The sequence below is a fragment of the Stegostoma tigrinum genome, chromosome 20 (genome assembly GCF_030684315.1).
Source record: "Stegostoma tigrinum isolate sSteTig4 chromosome 20, sSteTig4.hap1, whole genome shotgun sequence".
Taxonomy (NCBI): Eukaryota; Metazoa; Chordata; class Chondrichthyes; order Orectolobiformes; family Stegostomatidae; genus Stegostoma; species Stegostoma tigrinum.
In genome coordinates, this window is record NC_081373.1 from 8934174 (window position 1) to 8955600 (window position 21427).

At 40.1% G+C, this 21427-nt stretch overlaps 1 protein-coding gene across 1 annotated transcript in view; it reads left to right on the top strand.

Annotated features, from left to right (window-relative positions):
• Positions 1-21427, top strand: part of LOC125461717 (metal transporter CNNM1) — a 129899-nt gene that overhangs the window by 90990 nt on the left and 17482 nt on the right. The window contains exon 7 of the mRNA XM_059652975.1: positions 3832-3997. Coding sequence (XP_059508958.1) covers positions 3832-3997 — 166 coding nt within the window. The remainder of the gene's footprint in view (positions 1-3831; positions 3998-21427) is intronic.

Genomic DNA, 21427 nt, shown 5'->3' on the forward strand with positions numbered 1-21427 from the left:
TCGTTTTGGGAAGGGGAGATCATATCTCACTAAATTGGTTGAGTTTTTTGAGGAAGTGATGAAGATGATAAATGAGGGTAGGTCAGTGGATGTTGTCTATGTGGACTTCAGTAAGACCTTTTGACAAGGTCCCTCATGGCAGGCTCCTATACAGGAGGTAAAGTCGCACAGAGTCAGAGATGAGCTTGCAAGATGGATAAAAACTGACTCAGTCGTAGAAGAAGGGTGCACTTCTGAGGCTGTGACTAGTGGCATTCCTCAGGGATCAGTGTTGGGACCTTTTGCTGTTTAATATATATAAATGATTTGGAGGAAAATCTAACTGATCTGATTAGTAAGTTTGCCGATGACACAAAGGTTTTTGGAATTGTTGTTAGCGATGAGGACCGTCAAAGGATATAGATCAGTTGGTGACTTGGGCAGTAAGGTGGCAGATAGAGTTTAATCCGGAAAAATATGAGGTAATGCATTTTGGAAGGTCTAATCCAGATGGAAAATATATAGTAAATGGTAGAACCCTTAAGAGTACTGATAGGCAGAGGAATCTGGGTGTACAGGTACATAGGTCACTGAAAGTGGCAACGCAGGTGGAGGCGGTAATCAACAGTACAAATGGCATGCTTGCCTTCGTCGGCCGGGGCATTGAGTTTAAAAGTTGGCAGGTAATGTTGCAGCTTTATAGAGCCTTAGGCTGCGTTTGGAATATTGTGTTCAATTCTGGTCACCACACTACCAGAAGGATGTGGTGGCTTTGGAGAGGGTACAGAAAAGATTTACCAGGATGTTGCCTGGAATGGTGGGCATTAGCTATGAGGAGAGGTTGGAGAAACTTGTGTTGTTCTCACTGGAACGATGGAGGTTGAGCGGTGACGTTATAGAGATCTACAAGATTATGAAGGGCGTGGACAGTCCGAAGTTTTTTCCCATGGTTGAAGTGTCAGTTACCAGGGGCCAAAGGTTTAAGGTGCAAGGTACAACATTTAAAGGTGATGTATGAGGCAGGTTTTTTTACAGAGGATGGTGGGTGCCTGGAAGGTAATGGAAGCAGATACTATAGTGACTTTTGAGGACTGTCTTGACAAATACATGAATAGGATGGGAATAGAGGGATACAGTCCCTGGAAGAAATGGGGATTTTAGTTGTGACGGGTAGTGTGTTGGTGCAGGCTTGGAGGGCCAAAGGTCCTGTTCCTGTGCTGGGCATGTGGAATGCACTGCCAGCAGTGATAGTGAAGTCAGATACTTTCGAGACTTTTAAACAACTCTTGGATAGGCACATGGAGGATAGCAAAATGTAGGGTATGTGTGGTAGATTGATCTAGTAGCATAATAGTTCACTATATCATGGGCCGAAGGGCCTGTATTGTTCTATGTTCTCTGTTTCTTTGTGTTTTTTTTTATCTAAAACTTGCTAGAACAGTTTTGACCAAAACCTTTGCCGTTTGTCACATGGGACAAATTGACCAGAGAAGTTCCAAGCTGATGCCTTTCATGTTTAGAGCCTTGCAATACCGAGTTGTATTCGCGTTGCAATGGTAGACATGTGTGCCACTTGCCAGGCCACTATTTGTCATCAGTTCCTAATTAAGCATGACAGAATCTCACCATATTGATTCAGCCAAAAGTCACATTGCGACTGTGTTTACCAGAATATAGTTCTGTTGCTGGGCTTCTAGTGACCTGGAAGCTGGAGGACTGTTTGCTCAATGGAGCAAGAGAGGTTATCTAATGTTTACAACTTTCTCTGTTCCTTTTCTTTCTGGGTGCCTGTAAATGATAGTATGTTGGATCTACAGGATTGCTTTGTGAAGTGGTGTGAAAACAGGGACAGCCTTCAAAAGGACTTAACTTCAGTTGTTCTTAGCATTTCTTTGGGAATTTAGTGACATCGAGATGCGTGTGAGTGACCTTGTTTGTTGTTTAGCTGGTAGTTAGTGGCTTTTCCAAAATAATTGAAATGTGCATGAGCAATGGACAGCATTACTATCAATGAGTATCGAAAAGCAAAATATTGCCAAGCTAGGTCGGTACAGTAACAAGCAAAGTTTTCAGCCTTCATCTTAGTAGATAGGTTGAAAAGTGCAATTGAAAGGACTAGGATGTTATTAACAAAAAATGTAAATATTACAAGAGGTTTGTCATGAGCCAAAGATCGATTAAATGTTGGATGCTGTATTCTGAAATGGCAGGCACCAGAACATAAGCAATGCAAGAGTCAAGAGTGCTAGAAAGTAGAGGTCTGTTGATTCTTTTCACAAGTTTCTAATAAAATGAAGGCAATTTGAAATAAATTGAAGAGATTTTTTAAAAATAAATTAAATCACAGTCAGAAACAGTGCTTCTCAGTTACCCTTTTAAAGTGCATTCAGCAGGCTTATTTTGCAAAACGGTTGAATTGTAGAACCCTTTTGATGCTGTTCTCTATCACAGGAAGAGAGGGTATCAGCTTTGATTGCTGATAAGTTGAAACTTTGAACGTTTTGTCCAAAAACTTGCACATTTGTTTTATCAATTTTGCATGAAGTGATGAACATGGTGACTTCACCCCCTCAATTAAAATACCATGGAAAAGTACTGATCTAGGGTAGTTACTTTTCTGTTATTTTTAGCTAAAATATAAGATTGCTTAGTTTTTCATCCTTTATTTACCATACTCCTCAAAGAAATTACATGCCAGCTGCCTCAAGTTAGATTTTTTTTGTTTCCCTACTGTTAGTGATAAGTGTGTTCTATATAGCTTTTTTCTTATTCAATGAGTGATTGTCTCAATTAAATAATTACTGTCAGCAGGAAGCATTTTTTCTGAGTTTTAGGACAAAGATTATTTATTACGCACTTATCCTGGAGATTTAAAAAGAAGACGTCTCTTTTCCTTGACTGTATCATTGTCAGACCTCTGATACAGATGAAGATAGAAGGAAATCATTTACAATGAGGAACTGTCTCAATCTTTTTGGTGATAAGCCTATAGCTTCTTAGATGACCTTATGTTTTTAATTGAAATAAAGGTTTTGTAAAGCAAAGAAGTCTTAGTTAAGCTTTCGGATTTTCTCCAGTCAAATTTCCAGGGGTTAGTTCTCCAGTGAATTTGAAGCTGAGGAAAAGTCTTTCTCCCATTTTCAAGGCAAAGATGTTTATTATGTTGTCTGCCTGGTTGAACTGCATCTGGCTGATGGAACTCTGTCAGTAGTTTCTTACTGACTTTTAAAAGCAAACAAAAAGTCTGGCCACTGCACCATGTGACTCCACCAGTTAAACGCTTTCCCTAAATAGAATGGGTGGTTAGGTCCGATTATACATCCTGTGTTGGGTTGGTGACACCTTGAGAGATTTAGTCTGCTAGGGTTTGTTGCTGAATGACACATTCAGTTTGAAATTACCCTTTTTAAGTGTCTTTCAGAGCTAGGCATTGAGCCAGCATTAATTTGGATGGTTCCTTGCATTTCTTTACACAGAGAGTTGTGAGAGCATGATGCGTTGCCAGCAGCAGTTGTGGAAGCAAGGTCATTGGGGTCATTTAAGAGACTGCTGGACATGCATATGGTCACAGAAATTTGAGGGTGCATACATGAGGATCAATGGTCAGCACAACATTGTGGGCTGAAGGGCCTGTTCTGTGCTGTACTGTTCTATGTTCTATGTTCTATGTTCTATTCTCCTTGAGACAGGGAGTGCTTCAAACCTCAAAAATAGTTAAGGAATCTTTAGGCAGCTTTCTTTTACGACATTTTTTTTGGTCAGTTTTTAATTATGGAAGTTATTTTAAATTTCAGAATAGATTGGGGATTTGAGACACACATACTATAAGGTTGCATATTTTTGTTTGCTCAGATCACGAGGACACAGTATGCAAATGCAATAGCAGCAACCAAACTGGAGAATTCACCCCAGACCCCTGAACCTGATACGGCGATTACAGCATCAACAAGTAAAGACCCAGCCACTAGCATGTCCACTGAAACCACTAACTTGTTCAATGGAAAGAACCGTGTGATTCGTAAGTCAGAGCCGTATCGTTGATGCAAATTTGGTGTAGCTTGCTTGGATGCCCTGACTTCTTAAAGTGTATATATCAGTGTATTAACAGACTTCACTGCACCTCTTTCTTAATTTAGAAAGAAAAAAAATGGAGATTTGAGATCATCTAAATACTCTGCATTAACTGAAACAAGCCTGTTCGTTTGCACCTGAATTTATGGCTGCAACAGTTGCACCGGTGTTTGATATGAATCTTTAAACTTCATACTTGTGACCATGCAACCTTGGTTGTTTGCCCTTGTTGTTGTTCACTTAAACCCTGCGCTGATACGTATTGAGCATGTTTACAATATCTATGGCCTCCTGTGAAGCTGATGACATTATTTGACTGTGAAGAATGCTGATCGCAAAACCCTTGGAATGCTGCATTACAATTCATTGGAAAGGTTTTTTTTAATGTCATTTAACTTGTTTGTTTGCTGTTCCTAACAACTGCATGTGTTTTTTTTTTCAAAAGAACTATTTATGCTCATTTTGTTTATAGCCATGGTTAACATAGAAATGACCAGTTGCCAAGAGTTTTCTGTTGTATAATGGGATGACACTGAGAGCTAGCTGAGTCTACTTAAGATTGTGTCGCTCCATTGCAGCATAAAACATATGTGACTGTTCATTTAACTGTTAGTGGACAGATTGATAGTGATTCCATTTTAACAATGACACCAACTTTTGGAAGTTGAAATGTTTCTAAATATGGGCATCAATACCTATTCTTTCCATCCAAAGAATTGCTCCTTAATCTGTTCATTTATTGTTTTGAGATAAGCAATTGATTGAATGACACTATGTGTTACCAAAGTATTATTATTTCATATTTTTGTTTTGAAAAACTGATGAGGCTGCCACATTTTAGCTGGTTGCAGTGGAAAAGCTCAAGTTTTTTTTTAAATTTATATTTATTGCATGGTTAGAGTTTACTTCAGTTGTGACATTTGTTGAGAACTGCCACTGTATATTTTTCTATTGCTTGATTCCATAATGTTTGTGCATTTTTATTCAGTTATTGACATGATATCCCAGACTAATGTTAAGGATGGTATTTCAGTCTTTCAGTAAAGCATAAATGAAGTCGGAATAAATAAAGTTAAATAACTTCAATGGCCCTAATTATATGAAGTCAAGATAATGATTTTCTTTACTAATTGGTTCAGAATTAGTTGTCAAAATTGGACAAATGAATTTATTTTCAGCTTATGTTTTGTTTTAATATTCTTCAGGTATATTGCTGCAATAAATTATAGTCTGAATTTGGAATTCCCAAGAAGTGCTACATACAAAATTCTATTGATTGATGTTTGTACAAATCTGATGTATTTTAGTTCCAGTTTTCAACACCATATAAGCACGTGCGGCTGTTTTTCACAAATGAGTTTATTAACCAGTTTTCAGAATCAAGTACAATGGCATTGCTTGATTTCAGTAGTGTTTTGTCAGGTAACTGCTGTCTCCTGTTGTGCTGTAGTGATGAGAGTTAGCGAATAAAACAAGTTTCTGTTAACTCCAAATATATATATATATATATATATCTGCAATATGATATAATTTCCTCATGACCTGATATTACATAATATAATTGCACAATTTTACAGAAATGTGTTACCTTTACTTGAAGTACATTGTCATCTAAACAAAAAAGGGTCCCTTATTTTAATTCTTAATATTCTATACCAATTTTGAAATACATTTTTGAATTATTGTTAACTTTGAGGTTTGTTACATTTTTAACAGAAGCAACCTGTAAAAATACAATACTTTTGGCTACATTTAGTGACATCGCTACTCCCAGCCAGAACGAATGTGGTATTTCTCCTAGCAAATATAGCTAGAGACTTTGAGGGCCATAGGTGACTGGTATTGACTTTTAATCAATAATTCCTATTCATTACAATTTTTAGAGACTTCTACTTTAAAGTATACTTTTTTGTTGTAAAATGCACTGTTAAGGCAGTAAAAACCCATCATGGCCAACTTACTGGCTGTGACAATGGCATAATTAGGCATTCGTAACATATTATCTTTCCATTTCTTACACGTTTCCCTGATTTATAGATATTTTTAATCAACCTGTTCAGATGTGTTATGGTGTGGAGGTCCCGGTGTTGGACTGGGGTGGACAAGGTCAGAAATCACAACATGAGGTCCAGCAGGTTTATTTGAAGCTTTCGGAGTCTTGCTCCTTCTTCCAGTGTTAGTGAGAGAGGTAGTATCAGACGTAGAACTCATTAGTAAAAGACCAAACAGTCGCACCACCGATGAGTATGTACTAAACAAATCTAAGATGCTGTTAAATCTTCAATGAGTTAGAAGGTTTTAATTACATATGTGTAAATCCCCAAATTCCTTTGAAGTCACTGTCCTGAGAGAACTAAAAGTTTTGTCAGTGTAAAGAAGAGTTGTCATTTTAGGTCAGACAGTGCATGATAGGTATGAGGCCTTGTTTAGAATCTGTTTGTGCTTTTGGTTTGGAGTCAGACTAGTTTTATTTCTAAAGTAGGAATTTATAAAATGGCAAGATAATAAAATGTGAGGCTGGATGAACACAGCAGGCCAAGCAGCATCTCAGGAGCGCATAAGCTTTTGTGCTCCTGAGATGTTGCTTGACCTGCTGTGTTCATCCAGCCTCACATTTTATTATCTTGGAATTCTCCAGCATCTGCAGTTCCCATTATCTCTGATACTATTTATAAAATGGCACATTGACTGTCTATAATTTTTTTTTCTGAAGAAGGGTCTAGGCCCGAAAAGCCAGCTCTCCTGCTCCTCTGGTGCTGCTTGGCTTGCTTTGTTCATCTAGCTCTACACCTTGTTATCTCAGATTCTCCAGCATCTGCATTTCCTACTATCTCTGTCTGTAAATTGTGTACTTTTTGAACTGTTCATGACAAACAACAACACCTTCCGGTCATGAACCATTTTTGCTTCCTCTCTCCCACTCCCTGGGTGACATGTCCATCCTGTGCCTCTTCCAGTGTTACAGTGATGCCACCCAGAAACTGGAGGAGCAGGACCTCATATTCCGCCTTGGGAACCTACAGTCCAATGGCCTAAATATGGATTTTTACCAGCTTCAAAACCTTCCCATCCCTGATGTCATCCCATGACCAACCCTCCCTCTCATTCCTCGGCTCCTTGACCTGACTCAACCTGTCCATCTTCTCTCCCACCTATCCACCCCTCCCATCTCACTGACCAATCCCCACCATTCCCTACCTGCACTCACCTATCACTGTCCCACCTACCTTGCCCAGCCCCACCCCTCAGCTCTATTTATTTCTGAGCTCCCTTCCCCTCCCTATTTCTGAAGAAGGGTCCTGACCCAAAATGTCAATTTTCCTGCTCCCCTGATGCTCCAAGATTCCAAAGGCTTGTGTTTTCGAATAAACCTGTTGGACTATAACCTGGTGCCATGTGATTTCTGACCAGTTGTATTATGACCTCTGGAGTAGATGAGACATAAACAAGGTCTTCACGTGCACTCTTCATTCCCCTACCATATAATCCAGTGACCCGCATTGATGATTATACAAATATTAGTGCGTGGAAAAAAATCCTCCCTCTGAATATATGGCAGCATCTCTGTGGGCAAGTGTAATTTGATACTTCACTATGATAGTTCATTTACGAATGTGCATGTTTTAAAAAAAAAGAAGGGCATTAACCTACCTTTCTGCTAAAGTCTAGAAACCCTTCAGGGTCAATATTTTAAGCAACCTTAAAGACTATTTTTGTGTAATGTGATTGTAAGACTGGTAATACTATTGTAATTTCACTGTGCACAAATCCTTGAAGACATTAATTACGTATGAGGTTACAGAACCATCAACCAGGTCTTCAAGTTACATTTCCAGTTCTGATGCAAGATTATTGACCTCCAGGATTAGTTGTTTCTTTCTCCGCATTGACACTGCCTAACCTGTGTAGTGTTTCCTAATATTTTCCACTTTATTTGCCATTTTCACTTCTGAAGTAGTTACCTTTTTTTAGTCTTGATGTGAATTCATTTTAAATACATGCGTGAGAACTAACAGAATGGGATATCAATCATTAGAAATCACTACTTTTAAATTAAATATATTATCACGATCAGTTTTAAGCAGGATGACAGAAACAAATTTACTGCGAAAACTTTACTAACTAACCTATTTCAGGTAGAATATTATGGATGGTTGATATGACTACATGTTGCAACCACATGACTGTAAGGAACTGGCCCGTTTATGTTTCCTGTTTCATTTTCCAATCTAAGTCAAAAGGAGGAATGATTCGACGATTATGAGGTAATAATTGGTGAGCGGAGGGGTGGACTTCTGTGGACGCTATTTGTCAGAAACAGCCTGTGATCCAAGGAAGTCTAAAGAGAGATTAAGGATTTTCAAAATGGGAGTGCAAATAAGAGAAGTAGAGAATGACTCAGAGTTTGTGGCAAAATAATGTTGAGTTTAATGTGCCTCTGAGATTGAGTGTATATGCATTAGAAAGTTTGTGGCATGTCAGAGATGCCCTAAATTTGCGAATTATCACAAATTGCTGAATAATTTTCTCTGTACCCTTATGAAGCCATTAACCTCATGAAAATGGCAATCTGACCTTAACTTGTCTGAGTATTTCTAAAATTAGGCTAGGATTAGTGATGACGAATTGCCGATCATTTGTTACAAACTAAATTTGCCTCCGAAGTCAGATTTAGTAAGTGATCATGTAAGAATCCTTTAATGATCAAATTCATGTTCCTTTAATGCCACTCAATCTCTTCAGCAAGAGAGAGCAGTTGAGGAAGTAATTTCACACGCAAAAGTGCAGTAGATCTTTGGAACACACTTCCACAAATGGCAGTGGATGCAGGATTTTAATCTTAAATCTGAAATAGATAAATATTTGTTAAGGTATATAGGCAAAAGGCAGGGCTACAGAATTAGGCCATAGATCGGCCATGATCTCATTGAATGGTTGCATAGGCTCGAAAGGATGAATGGCCTGCTCCTGTTCCTATGACAGAATGGAGTCCAACATTAGAGATTCTTAAAATTACATTTTCTTCCTTTTCATTTTTTAAATTATTGTTTCTTTCCCATCTTTAATCTATTTTCTATGCTGAATTGAACTTCAATCACAATTTCTCCTTCTTTGCCATTCGTATTTTCTTTTCGGCCATTAACTCTTATTGATCAAGATAGACAGGCACATTCACTGCTGGCCCCATTTATGAAGGTCCCTGATGTTCCATTATGTTATTGTCTCTCATCTCCAGCAATTTGCAGCTAAATACAGTTTCATGTTAAAGGAGAAAAGTCTGTTTGGAATATTGAGCTCGTTTCAGATCCCCTGCTTATATGGAAGATATTGTTAAATTTGAAAAGGCACAGATAAGACTTTTGAGGTTGTTGCTAGGATTGGAGGGTTTGAGCTATGGGAGAGGCTGAATAGGCTGGGGCTATTTTCCCTGAAGCAAGAGGCTGAGGAATGACCTTTATAGAGGTTTATAAAATCATGAGGGGCATGGACAGGGTGAATACCCAAGATCTTTTTCTTAGGGTAACAGGATCCAAAATGAGATGACATAGGTTTAGGGTGGGAGGGGAAAGAAATGAAGGGACCTAAGAGGCAATGTTTCCACGCAGAGGGTGGTGCATGTATGGAATAAGCTGCCAGAGGAAGTGGTGGAGGCTGGTACAATTACAATATTTAGAAGGCATCTGGGTGGGCACATGAATAGGAATGGTTTGGAGGGATATGGACCAAATGCTGGCAAATGAGACTAGATTCATTTAGAATATCCAGTTGACATGGACGAGTTGGACCGAAGGGTTTGTTTCCATGCTGTGCAACTCCATGACTATAATTGACTGAACAGTCAGAGCAGGACATTGCACTATCAAATTGTGGGATATTCTACAAGGTAGAATCTTGAAAGTAAACTTAATTTCCATGTTTAATAACAGATAGATATACACTTTACTACTTAATAATTTGCTGCTTGCCAGTACTCAGAAAAAAAAGCTTGGGTTTCACTGTAGGGAGCGTATGTAACACAGTGCTGGAGTGGGTGCAGGGGAGATTTACCAGTACATAAAGAAGTGTAAAGCACTTCAGTTATGTGGTGATACAGTACTGGAGAAGCTGAAGTTGTGCTTGTTGGAAGAGAAGAGGATAAGGTGAGTTTTGATGGGAGTGTTCAAATCATGACATGTTTTGTTAGAGTAAATAAGAGGATACTGCTTCCATTGGCAGATAGATTCGTACGTCAGTAACTAGATGATACTGATTCATGAAAATTAAGGTAAAAAAGAGAGGCGGCCAAGAATGATTTTTAAGCAGCAATTTTTTTTTATTTTTTTTTTCCTTCTTAAAATACAAAGTGCAATACATTAAAAAAATGATAAATTAGATTCAACAAGAATATTCCAAAGGGAATTGGATCTGGATTTGAAAATTGAAATGGTTAAAGTACTGAGATAGCAAGGTGTAGAGCTGGATGAACACAGCAGGACAAGCAGCATCAGAGGAGCAGGATACAGTGGTATATATGTCTTTGGTGGGGTCAGATTGCAGATGGTGGACGTGCCAGAGATGATGTGTTGGGTCCTCCGGCACTTCCGCCATCTACAATCCAATCACCAAAGACACGTTTCTCTCCCCTGCTTTCCAGAGGGACCACTCTCTCTGGGACTCACTTGTCCGCTCCACACTCCCCTCCAGCCCCACCACACCCGGCACTTTTCCCTGCAACCGCAGGAAGTGCCACACCTGCCCCTACAACCCCCCCCCCCCCCCCCCACCACCAACCTCCCCACCATCCCAGGCCTCAAGAAGACTTTCCACATCAAGCAGATGTTCACCTGCACATCTGCTAATGTGGTATACTGTATCCACTGTTCCCGTTCTGGCCTCCTCTACATTGGGGAAACCAAGCAGAGGCTTGGGGACCACTTTGCAGAACACCTCCACTCGTTTCGCACCACACAACTGCACCTCCCAGTCACGAACCATTTCAACTCTCCCTCCCATTCCTCAGATGACATGTCCATCCTGGGCCTCCTGCAGTGCCACAACGATGCCACCCAAAGGTTGCAGGAACAGCAACTCCTATTCTGCTTGGGAACACTGCAGCCCAATGGTATCAATGTGGACTTCACAAGCTTCAAAATCTCCCCTCCTCCTATCGTATCCCAAAACCTGCCTCGCTAGTCCCCGCCTCCCTAACCTGTCCTTCCCTTCACCTATCCCCTCCTCCCACCTCAAGCCACACCTCCATCTCCTACCTCCTAACCTCATCCTGCCCCCTAGACGTGTCTGTCCTCTCTGGACTGACCTATCTCCTCCCTAACTCCCCACCTACACTCACCTTTACTGGCTCCATCCCTGCCTCTTTGACCTGTTTGTCTCGTCTCCACCTGTTTTCTCCTTTCTCCATCTTCTATCCGCACCCCCCCTCTCTTCCTATTTATTTCAGAACCCCCCTTCTCCTCCCACATTTCTGAAGAAGGGTGTAGACTCAACACCAGCTTTCCTGCTCCTCTGCTGCTTGGCCTACTGTGTTCGTCCAGCTCTATACCTTGTTATCACAGATTCTCCAGCATCTACATTTCCTACTGTCATGGTTAAAGTATTTTTGGGAAGAGCACAATGGTAGGAAGAATTGAATTTCTCCTTCAAAAATGGCAAAATGGGTCAGATGGCCTCCTAATGTGTTGTTTCTATGAAAAGGTTTTGGACAAGGATATGTAATTGGTATGGTGCCAGCTATATCTGCAAGCTTTGACTGAGCTAATGAAGGCACGAAGGAAGCAAACAAATACCAGAGTTTTGGGGTTTGAAACTGAAGGAGAGAGCAAGCTATGAAGAAATGTTTTGTTTACAATATACATCAGATATAGATGAAGGCATTAAAAGTAATATTAGCAAGGTTGCTGATGACACAAAGCTGGGTGGCAGTGTGAAATGTGCGGAGGATGTTATGAGAATACAGGGTGACTTGGACAGCCTAGGTGAATGGATGGATGCATGGCAGATGCAGTTTAATGTGGATAAGTGTGTGCTTATCCACATTGGTGGCAAGAACAGGAAGGCAGATTACTATCTAAATAGAGTCAAGTTAGCTAAAGGGGAAGTACAACGAGATCTAGGTGTTCTTGTACATCAGTCAATGAAAGCAAGCATGCAGGTACAGCAGGCAGTGAAGAAAACTAATGACATGCTGGCCTTCATAACTAGAGGAATTGAGTACAGGAGCAAAGATGTCCTTCTGCAGCTGTACAGGGCCCTGGTGAGACCAAACCTGGAGTATTGTGTGCAGTTTTGTTCTCCAAATTTGAGGAAGGACATTCTTGTTATTGAGGGAGTGCAGTGTAGGTTCACGAGGTCAATTCCTGGAATGGTGGGACTGTCATATGTTGAAAGATTGGAGCAACTGGGCTTGTATACGCTTGAGTTTAGAAGGATGAGAGGACATCTGATTGAGACGTATAAGATTATTAAGGGATTGGAAACTCTGGAGGCAGGAAGCATGTTTCTGCTGATGGGTGAGTCCAGAACCAGACGACACAGTTTAAAAATAAGGGGTAGGCCATTTAGAACAGAGTTGAGGAAAAACTTCTTCATCCAGAGAGTGGTGGATATATGGAATGCTCTGCTCCAGAAGGCAGTGGAGGCCAACTCTCTGGATACTTTCAAGAAAGAGATGGATACAGCCCTTAAAGATAGTGGGATCAAGGGTTATGGGGATAAGGCAGGAACAGGATACTGATTGTGGATGATCAGCCATGATCATAATGAATGGTGGTGCTGGCTCGAAGGGCCGAATGGCCTACTCCTGCACCTATTGTCTATTGATTTGAAAGTGTAAATCATGAGAAAGAAAGGAAATATAAATAAATGTTAGTGGAGGAACATTGAAAGTAAACCTGTTTCAGGATGAGCAATTAAATTTCCAGACAACCAAATAAATAGAACTGGATAAACAAGATTTCCCAATCCTTGGTCTTTGGCAAGTTAGTGTCGTGGTAGCAGCACTTGATACAACCAGTGACAATGCAGTTAAGATATGCTTTTGCGTTTATTCGTCAGAGCAAATCTCAGTTTTCCCTGTTTCAGCAATTTCCCATGTTCATGCTTGCTGTATTTTGAGAACATAGAACATTACAGCACAGTACAGGCCCTTCGGCCCTTGATGTTGTGCCAACCTGTCATACCGATCTCAAGCCCATCTAACCTACACTATTCCATGTACGTCCATATGCTTGTCCAATGACGACTTAAATGTACCTAAAGTTCGTGAATCTACTACCGAAAGTGATCATAAAACTTGAATAGAAAGATAGATACCACTAATGACAAGTTCCTTTCATGGTGACGTGAGCTAGCAGGATGTAAAAGCTGGCATGTTTTAGAGTTAAACTTGGAGCATTATTACTAACACAGTTTTGGTCTAATGTTAACATTAAAAAAAAGTTGGGTGAGTGGGTAGTATTTCAGTATGACATCAAAGAACACATTTCGATTTAGCCAGAAGTTGACATTACTTAATCTTGCTTTGAAGTGCTGTGGCTTTTTTCAAAAATGATCTGAAGGGCTGAATACCACAAAATATTTTTATTTTGGCATGGGCAAGGTTTTTTTGACTGTGGAGGGGGAGGGTTTTGGGAAGCAGTGGGAAGAATATAAATTTCTCCAGCACTGTTGCCGTTTCCTGGTTTTAATTAATTGTAAAATGGCAAGATTCAGACACGGTGATTTCTGAGTAGATTAGAACTAGGCATGTCAAGGGTTCATTTTTCTAAAACATTTACTTAGTGTATATTCTTCAGGCCAGCAAAAAGGAGCATTTGCTCATTAAAGGTGAACAGTTGACCATATAGATTATTACCATTTGCTTGAAGTTGCTCAAGTTGGTTTGCTGAATTATTCAATTTGACTGTGCATTTAAAAATTCTCCAGTACTGTTTTGCTCCAGTTGCTTAACTTGAATTGCAAGATACTTTAAAAATTCCCAGCACAAATAAAAAATTTTGACAAACATCGTTGAGGTTGTCGGGTCCCATCAGCCAGTAGCAGTGACTGCAGGTGGGTAGTTGAACTGTGCTGACCTGTTACATGAAAAAAAATTGCTGGGAGTCACTTTGATTGGGACTTGTGTCATGCCTTGTAGTGCTTACATCTGTCTGTCTTTTGCCATTATCATAATAAACTAGTTTATGATACTTAACTAAAAATATTTTCCTTTGCAGTAAAAACAGTTTCTGGTGACATTGAAATTTTCAATAGTAATTGGATGCTCAATACTAATGCATACCATTACTCGTAAGTCCGTCCCTCCATAACTAGTATCAGCCCAGTGAACCTTCTGCCTCCAATGCCAGTATAACTTGCCTTGGAGAAGGAGTCAAACTGTTCCTAGTATTCCAGCTATGGTCTTGACTAGCCCTTGTATAGTCCTAGCAAAATCGGTTTACTTTAAGACCATAAGACATAGGAGTGGAAGTAAGGCCATTCGGCCCATCGAGTCCACTCCACCATTTAATCATGGCTGATGGGCAGTTCAACTCCACTTCCCTGCACTCTCCCCGTAGCCCTTGAATCTTTGACAGATCAAGAATTTTTCTGTCTCTGCCTTGAAGATATTTAATGTCCCGGCCTCCACTGTGCTCCGTGGCAATGAATTCCACAGGCCCACCACTCTCTTGCTGAAGAAATGTCTCCTCATTTCCGTTCTAAATTGAGCTCCTCTAATTCTACGGCTGTGCCCAAGGCTCCTAGTCTCCCCGCCTAACGGAAACAAGTTCCCAGCGTCCACCTCTTCTAAGCCATTCGTTATCTTGTAAGTTTCTATTAGATCTCCCCTCAACCTTCTAAACTCTAATGAATACAATCCCAGGATCCTTAGCCATTCATCGTACCTTAAACCTACCATTCCAGGGATCATCCGTGTGAATCTCTGCTGGACATGCTCCAGTGTCAGTATGTCCTTCCTGAGGTGTGGGGCCCAAAATTGGACACAGTGTTCTAAATGGGGCCTAACTTTCATACTCCCTTGCCTTGGAAATAAAGGCCAACATTCCATATGCCTTCCTTATTACCTGCTGAAGGTGTGCTCTTGGTGTTGCAGGTAGTATATTAGCATGGATGAATTTTTTTTGTGATTTGAAGACTCATAAATCCCTCTATTCCGTAGCTTTCTGCGGTCTCTCTCCATTTAAATAATATTTTTGGCTCCTGTATTTCTCTTGGCAAGTTGCATAACCTCATATTTTCCCATATTATATTCCATCTGCCGAATTTTTGCTTACTCAACCTGTCCACATCCCCCTGCAGATTCTTTGTGTCTTCCTCACTACTTACCTTCCCACCTATTTTTGTGCCATCTGCAAATTTGGCTACAGTACATTCACTTTTCTCATCTAAGTCATTAATATATGTTGTAATTAATTGTGGCCTCAGCACCAGTCCCTGTGGTATTCTACTTATTACAGGTTGCCAGCTTGAAATGTCCCTTATTCCAACTCTCTTCCTTCTTTAGTTAGCCAATCTTCCATCCATGCTAATATACTACCTACAACACCAAGAACACACCTTTAAGAAATAAACTCCCTGTTGTCTGGTTCCTTATAGAACATTTACAGCGCAGTACAGGCCCTTCGGCCCTCGCTGTCGTACTGATCTGAAGCCCATCTAACCTACACTATTCCATGTACATCCGTATGCTTGTCCAATGATGACTTAAATGTACTTAAAGTTGGCGAATCTACTACCGTTGCAGGCAAAGCGTTCCATTCCCTTACTACTCTCTCTTATCAAACGCCTTTTAAAAAATTTAAATATATTACATTCACTGCTTCTCCTTTACATATCCTACCTATTACCATCTCAAAGATTCTAGAAATTCCAGTAAATTCATCAGCTATGATTTTCCCTTCATGAGACTATGTTGACTCTGCTTGATTGTATCATGTAATTTTAAATCCTCTGGCTTACATCCTATCCAACAGACTCTAGCATTTTCCCAACAGCAGATATTAAACAAACTGGCTGACAGATCGCAGTTTTTGTCTCCTTTCCCTTTTAACTCGATGTGTTATTGACAGTTTTCAAATCGTTTTGGACTTCTCTAGAATCTAAGGATTCCAGGAAGATTATTACCAGTGTATCCACTATCTCTGTAGCTACTTCCTTTCATATCCTAGGATGCTTCCCATCAGTTCTAGGGAATTTATGGGTCTTTAGTTCCAGAAGTGTCTCTAGCACTTTTTCTCTAGTGATAGTATATTTCTTTCCTATCCTTGTTTTACCCCATGAATATTTAGTAATTCTGGAACACGGTTTGCCTCTTCTACTGTGAAGACTTATGCAACGTATTTTTTTCCTGGATCCCCGTTATTATTTTGTCAACCTCATTCTTATAAGAGGCCATCTGCCATGCTTTTAATCACTAGTATGCTCAGTTCAAAATTCTTGAAATTTCTAAGGACAAATGGAATAAACTAGGTATCATGTTAGAATGATGTTTCATGCAAGTATTGTGATGACCCAATGTAGTACAACGTGTTTTCAAAGTTTTAGTCCAGAACCTTCTGCTGTTCCTCTCAGTGACCTTCTCCAGCTTCCTGAAAGCAGTTCCCACAAGAAAAGCATTCTTTTGTGTTATTTTCTGTTTGATTCACGTAGGACATCTCCTCCACAATAATCCTCGACACCTGTGCTCCACAGGACCACGTACTCAACCCCTTACCCCTTACACTCCTCCTTATAAATACGCATGACTGTGTGGCCAAATTCAGCTCTACCTCCATTTGCAAATTTGCTGATGACAACACTGCGGTAGGTCGGATCTCAAATAACAAGACTGAGGAAAGAAATAGAGAGCTTAGTGGCATGGCGGAAAACAACAATCTCTGCCTTAATGTCAGCAAAACAAAGGAGCTGGTCATCAACTTCAGGAAATGGAGTGGAAGATACACCTCAGTCTGTATCAATGGTGCTGAGGTGGAGGTGGCCTAGAGCTTCCAGTTCCAAGGATTAAATTAATGCCAACAATCTGTCCTGGTCCATCCACATCAACACTACAGTTAAGAAAGCACACCAACTTCCTCAGGAGGCTAAGGAAATTTGGCATGTCCAGGAAGACTCTTACTAATTTTTATAGATGCATTGCAGAAAGCAACCAATCCTGATGCATCACAACTTGGGGTGGCATCTGCTCTGCACAAGACCTCGAAATAATAGAGAGTTGTGAACACAGCCCAATCCATCACGCAAACCAGCCTTCCTTCAATTGACTCCATCTATACTTCCCGCTGACTTGGGAAAGCAGCTAACGTAATCAAAGACTCCTGCCACTGTGTTTATACTGTCTTTCATCCTTTTCCATCAGGTTGAAGATACAAAACATAAAAAACACGTACCAACAGATTTAAGAGATAGTAGGAACAGCAGATGCTGGAGAATCTGAGATAACAAGGTAAAGAGCTGGATGAACACGGCAGGCCCAGCAGGATTAGGGGAGCTGGAAAGCTGACATTTCCGGCCGAGACCCTTCATCAGAAATGGGGATTTGCCCATTTCTGAAGAAGGGTCTAGGCCTAAAATGTCAGCCTTCCTGCTCCTCTGCTGCTGCTTAGCCTGCTGTGTTCATCCAGCTCTACACCTTGTTACCCACAGATTTTAAGACCAGCTTCTTACTTGCTGTTATCAGACTTGTGAATGAACTCTCCGGACATTTCGAGTTGATCTTTCTCTACACCTTCTCTGTAACTGTAACACAATATTCGGCATTTTGTTCTCTTGCCATGATGTACTTAAATAGGATATGATTTGTCTGGAGATCATGCAAAACAGTACTTTTCACTGTATCTTGGTACATGTGACAAAATAAATCAAATCAAATCAAGTCTGAAACAAACATTGAAATACACTTGGGTACTCCCTCATGCCATTTGTTTCTGACATTATGCAATTCTGAAGGCTGATAACTATAAAATGTTGAATTCTGTTGAATACTAATAGCAGAGGTAATGGTTTAGTGCTATTATCGATGAATTGTTAATCCAGAAACCCAGGTGTTGTTCTTGGACCCAAGGTTCAACTCTTGCCATGGATAGTTGTTGAAACTGGAATTCAATAAAGAAAATCTGCAATGTGAAACCATTGTCACTTGTCAGAAAAACCTGTCAGTTCACTGATGTCTGCTGGGAAAGATAACTGCCATTTTGGCTGGCCTACATGTGACTCCAGACCCATTGAAGTGTTGACTTTTCCCTGCCCTGTGGGTAATTAGGGATAGGCTGTTGACACCCACATCCATGAATTAATGTGTTTTAAGCACCAAACACAATTACTCACTTTGTAGCAATTATTGAAATCTTGTACCCAAATCTCATTTGGTTGCACATTGATATCATTATCGTCAATGTATCTTCCTTTCTCTTCCTTTCACTTCCTTTCATTCTTTCCTGCCACCCTTCAAAAAAGCACCAGACTGAATGCAAAGCTAGTGACACTAATTGATTCTCTGTTTTAAAAATTTGGATTAAAATAGTGCTGCACTTCTGCAAAACTTCTTCAGAATAACAACATAAATCGTGTCGTCATAATTTATGAAAATTTGCCGTTGGCTCCAAAGTCCTGCAGTTGTTTCTGCTTTAAGCACTTGGATTGTCTCCTAGAATTGTTGAGTACAACATCACTACAATAAACATTTGCACGCAAAGATATAAAACTATGAACACTGGAAATCTTAAAATAAATGCAGGAAATCCCATTTGGAAGCATTTGTGGAGAGAGAGAAACAGAGTTGATCTTTTGGAACTTCAGAAGAAGTCATATTAACTCAAAGCACTAACTTCATTTCTGTTGCCACAGATGCTGCAAGACTTGCTGAGTTTCTCCAACACTTTCTGTTTTTACCACTAAACATCTACACATTTCTGCAAATGCATTTTCTCTTTATTACAAAGAGGATTTTTTCAAAGAAACTCCAGTGAATAGGGTTGTGGTATCCTCCATCCTTTTTCTAGTTCATCATGTTTTACAATACCACAATTTCATTTTCTTCAGGATACATCTCACACCAATCAAACCACACTCATGTACATTCTGCATAATACTCAGCCAGTCTTGTAAGGCAAAGAAGCAGTGAACTAACGGACCCCATCTTAGTGTCTACACTCAATTCCTCAAGGGTAGCTGGATTTGATTGTATGTCATGGATTGGCTGGAGAAAGAGCAGGAAATGTGAAATAGGTTATGTTGTACAACCCTCGACTTCTAGTTATTGGGATGTCAGCTACGAGGTAATCCTCTACGAAAATCCTTCCGAATCCATTAGTGTTCCCCGAAATTTGGTATCATTATCATACAGCTGTTGTTTAACTCTCACTGTTTTATTTTCCTTTTCCTTTTTATCCCTCCTGTCTTGCCACAAAAATCCTTGCGCAGACTGAGAACTGTCTGTATGAATCTATGTTCTGTGGACATCTAAAACAGGGTTTTGCACTTCTGTTTGCTTATTATGGTGAACTTAAATATTTCAATTAGAGTAAATTCTGCCCCTCATAATCCTGATTTAAACCATTTATAGTCATAATCATAGAGTCATACAGCACAGAAACAGACCCTTCAGTCCAACTCATCCATGCCCACCAAGTTTCCTAAACTAAACTAGTCCCATTTGCTTGCATTTCACCCATACCCCATTAAACCCTTTCTATTCGTGTATCTGTCCAAATGACTTTTAAATGTTGTAACCATATCTGCATCAACCACTTTCTCTGGCAGTTGATTCCACATTCAAACTACTCCTTGTACAAAAAAGATTCCTCTTAGGTCCCTTTTAAAACTTTATCCTCTCACCTTAAGATCATGCTCTGTGGATTTGATTCAGGTCACCTCATTTTCATCTCATCTATTACTGTATGCAGCATACGCACGATGACCAGGGAAGGAGATTAGTACGGATCTTGGGAGCATTCAGTTTACCTTTCAATAAAACCTTTCATTTGAAATGACCTCTGACCGTGGATGAATCACAAGTTATTATTCACAACTTATTCTCTACGTTTTTGGATGTTGGGTACAAAGCTATAAGATTCACAAGAAAATTGATTCTAATTTTCCTAAAAGACATAAAATGTAGGAGCAGAATTTAGCTGTTCTGCTCATTGATCTGCTCTGCTATTCAATCGTGACTGGTGTGTGTCTCAACAACATTCTCCTGCTTTCTCCCCAGAACTTTTTTTGTCTCTTTACTGATCAAGAACATGTCTAAGCCTGTCTTAAACCCACTCAATGACTTGGCTTCCAAAGCCTCCTGGCAATGAGTTCCAGAGATTTTCCACCCTCTGGCTGAAGAAATTCGTCCTCATCTCAGTTCTAAAGGGTCGTCCCTTTACTCTGGAGCTGTAATCTCCAGTCCTAGTCTCTTCTAGTGGAAACATCTTTTCCACTTCAACTCTATCCAAGCCTCTCAGTATTCTGAAAATTTCAACAAGATCCTCCCTCATCCTTCTAAACTCCATCGAGTGCAGACCCAGAACCCTCAGATGTTCTTCATATGACAAGCCCATCAGCCCTGAGATGATTCTTTAAATCTCCTCTGGACTCTGCAAGGCCAGCACATCATTCATTAGATATGAGACCGAAAACTGCTCACAAAAACCCAATGCAATAGTTATAGTTATGAATTTCTTGAAGTATAGTTATGACATTCAACTAATGTGCAAGGTTTAGAGGAGGTGCATTCATGGATCTGAGAGCGATATTCTACTTGGTCCTAATGGGTTATGTGATAGCTTCAAGTAATTTACTTGGGTGATAAGAATATTGGCTCATTGAATTCCAATGTAAAATGAAATATGAGGTTTTTTTTCATCTTACATTGTACAAAAGTTGAAACGTGTTGCTGTAATTCAGTGAATTTGTGATACGACCCTTATCCATTATAAAGCTCTAGTTAGGCCCCATTTAGAATACTGTGTCCAATTTTGGGCCCTACACCTCAGGAAGGACATACTAGCCCTGGAGCGTGTCCAGCAGAGATTAACACGGATGATCCCTGGAATGGTAGGTTTAATGTATGATGAACGGCTAAGGATCCTGGGATTGTACTCATTAGAGTTTAGAAGGTTGAGGGGAGATCTAATAGAAACTTACAAGATGATGTATGGCTTAGAAGGGGTGGACACTATGAAGTTGTTTCCGTTAGGTGGGGAGACTAGGACCCGTGGGCACAGCCTTAAAATTAGAGGGGGTAAATTTAAAACTGAAATGAGACGACATTTCTTCAGCCAGAGAGTGGTGGGCTTGTGGAATTCATTGCCACGGAGTGCAGTGGAGGCCGGGACGTTAGATGCCTTTGAGGCAGGAATCAAGAGCTACGGGGAGAGACCAGGGAAGTGGAGTT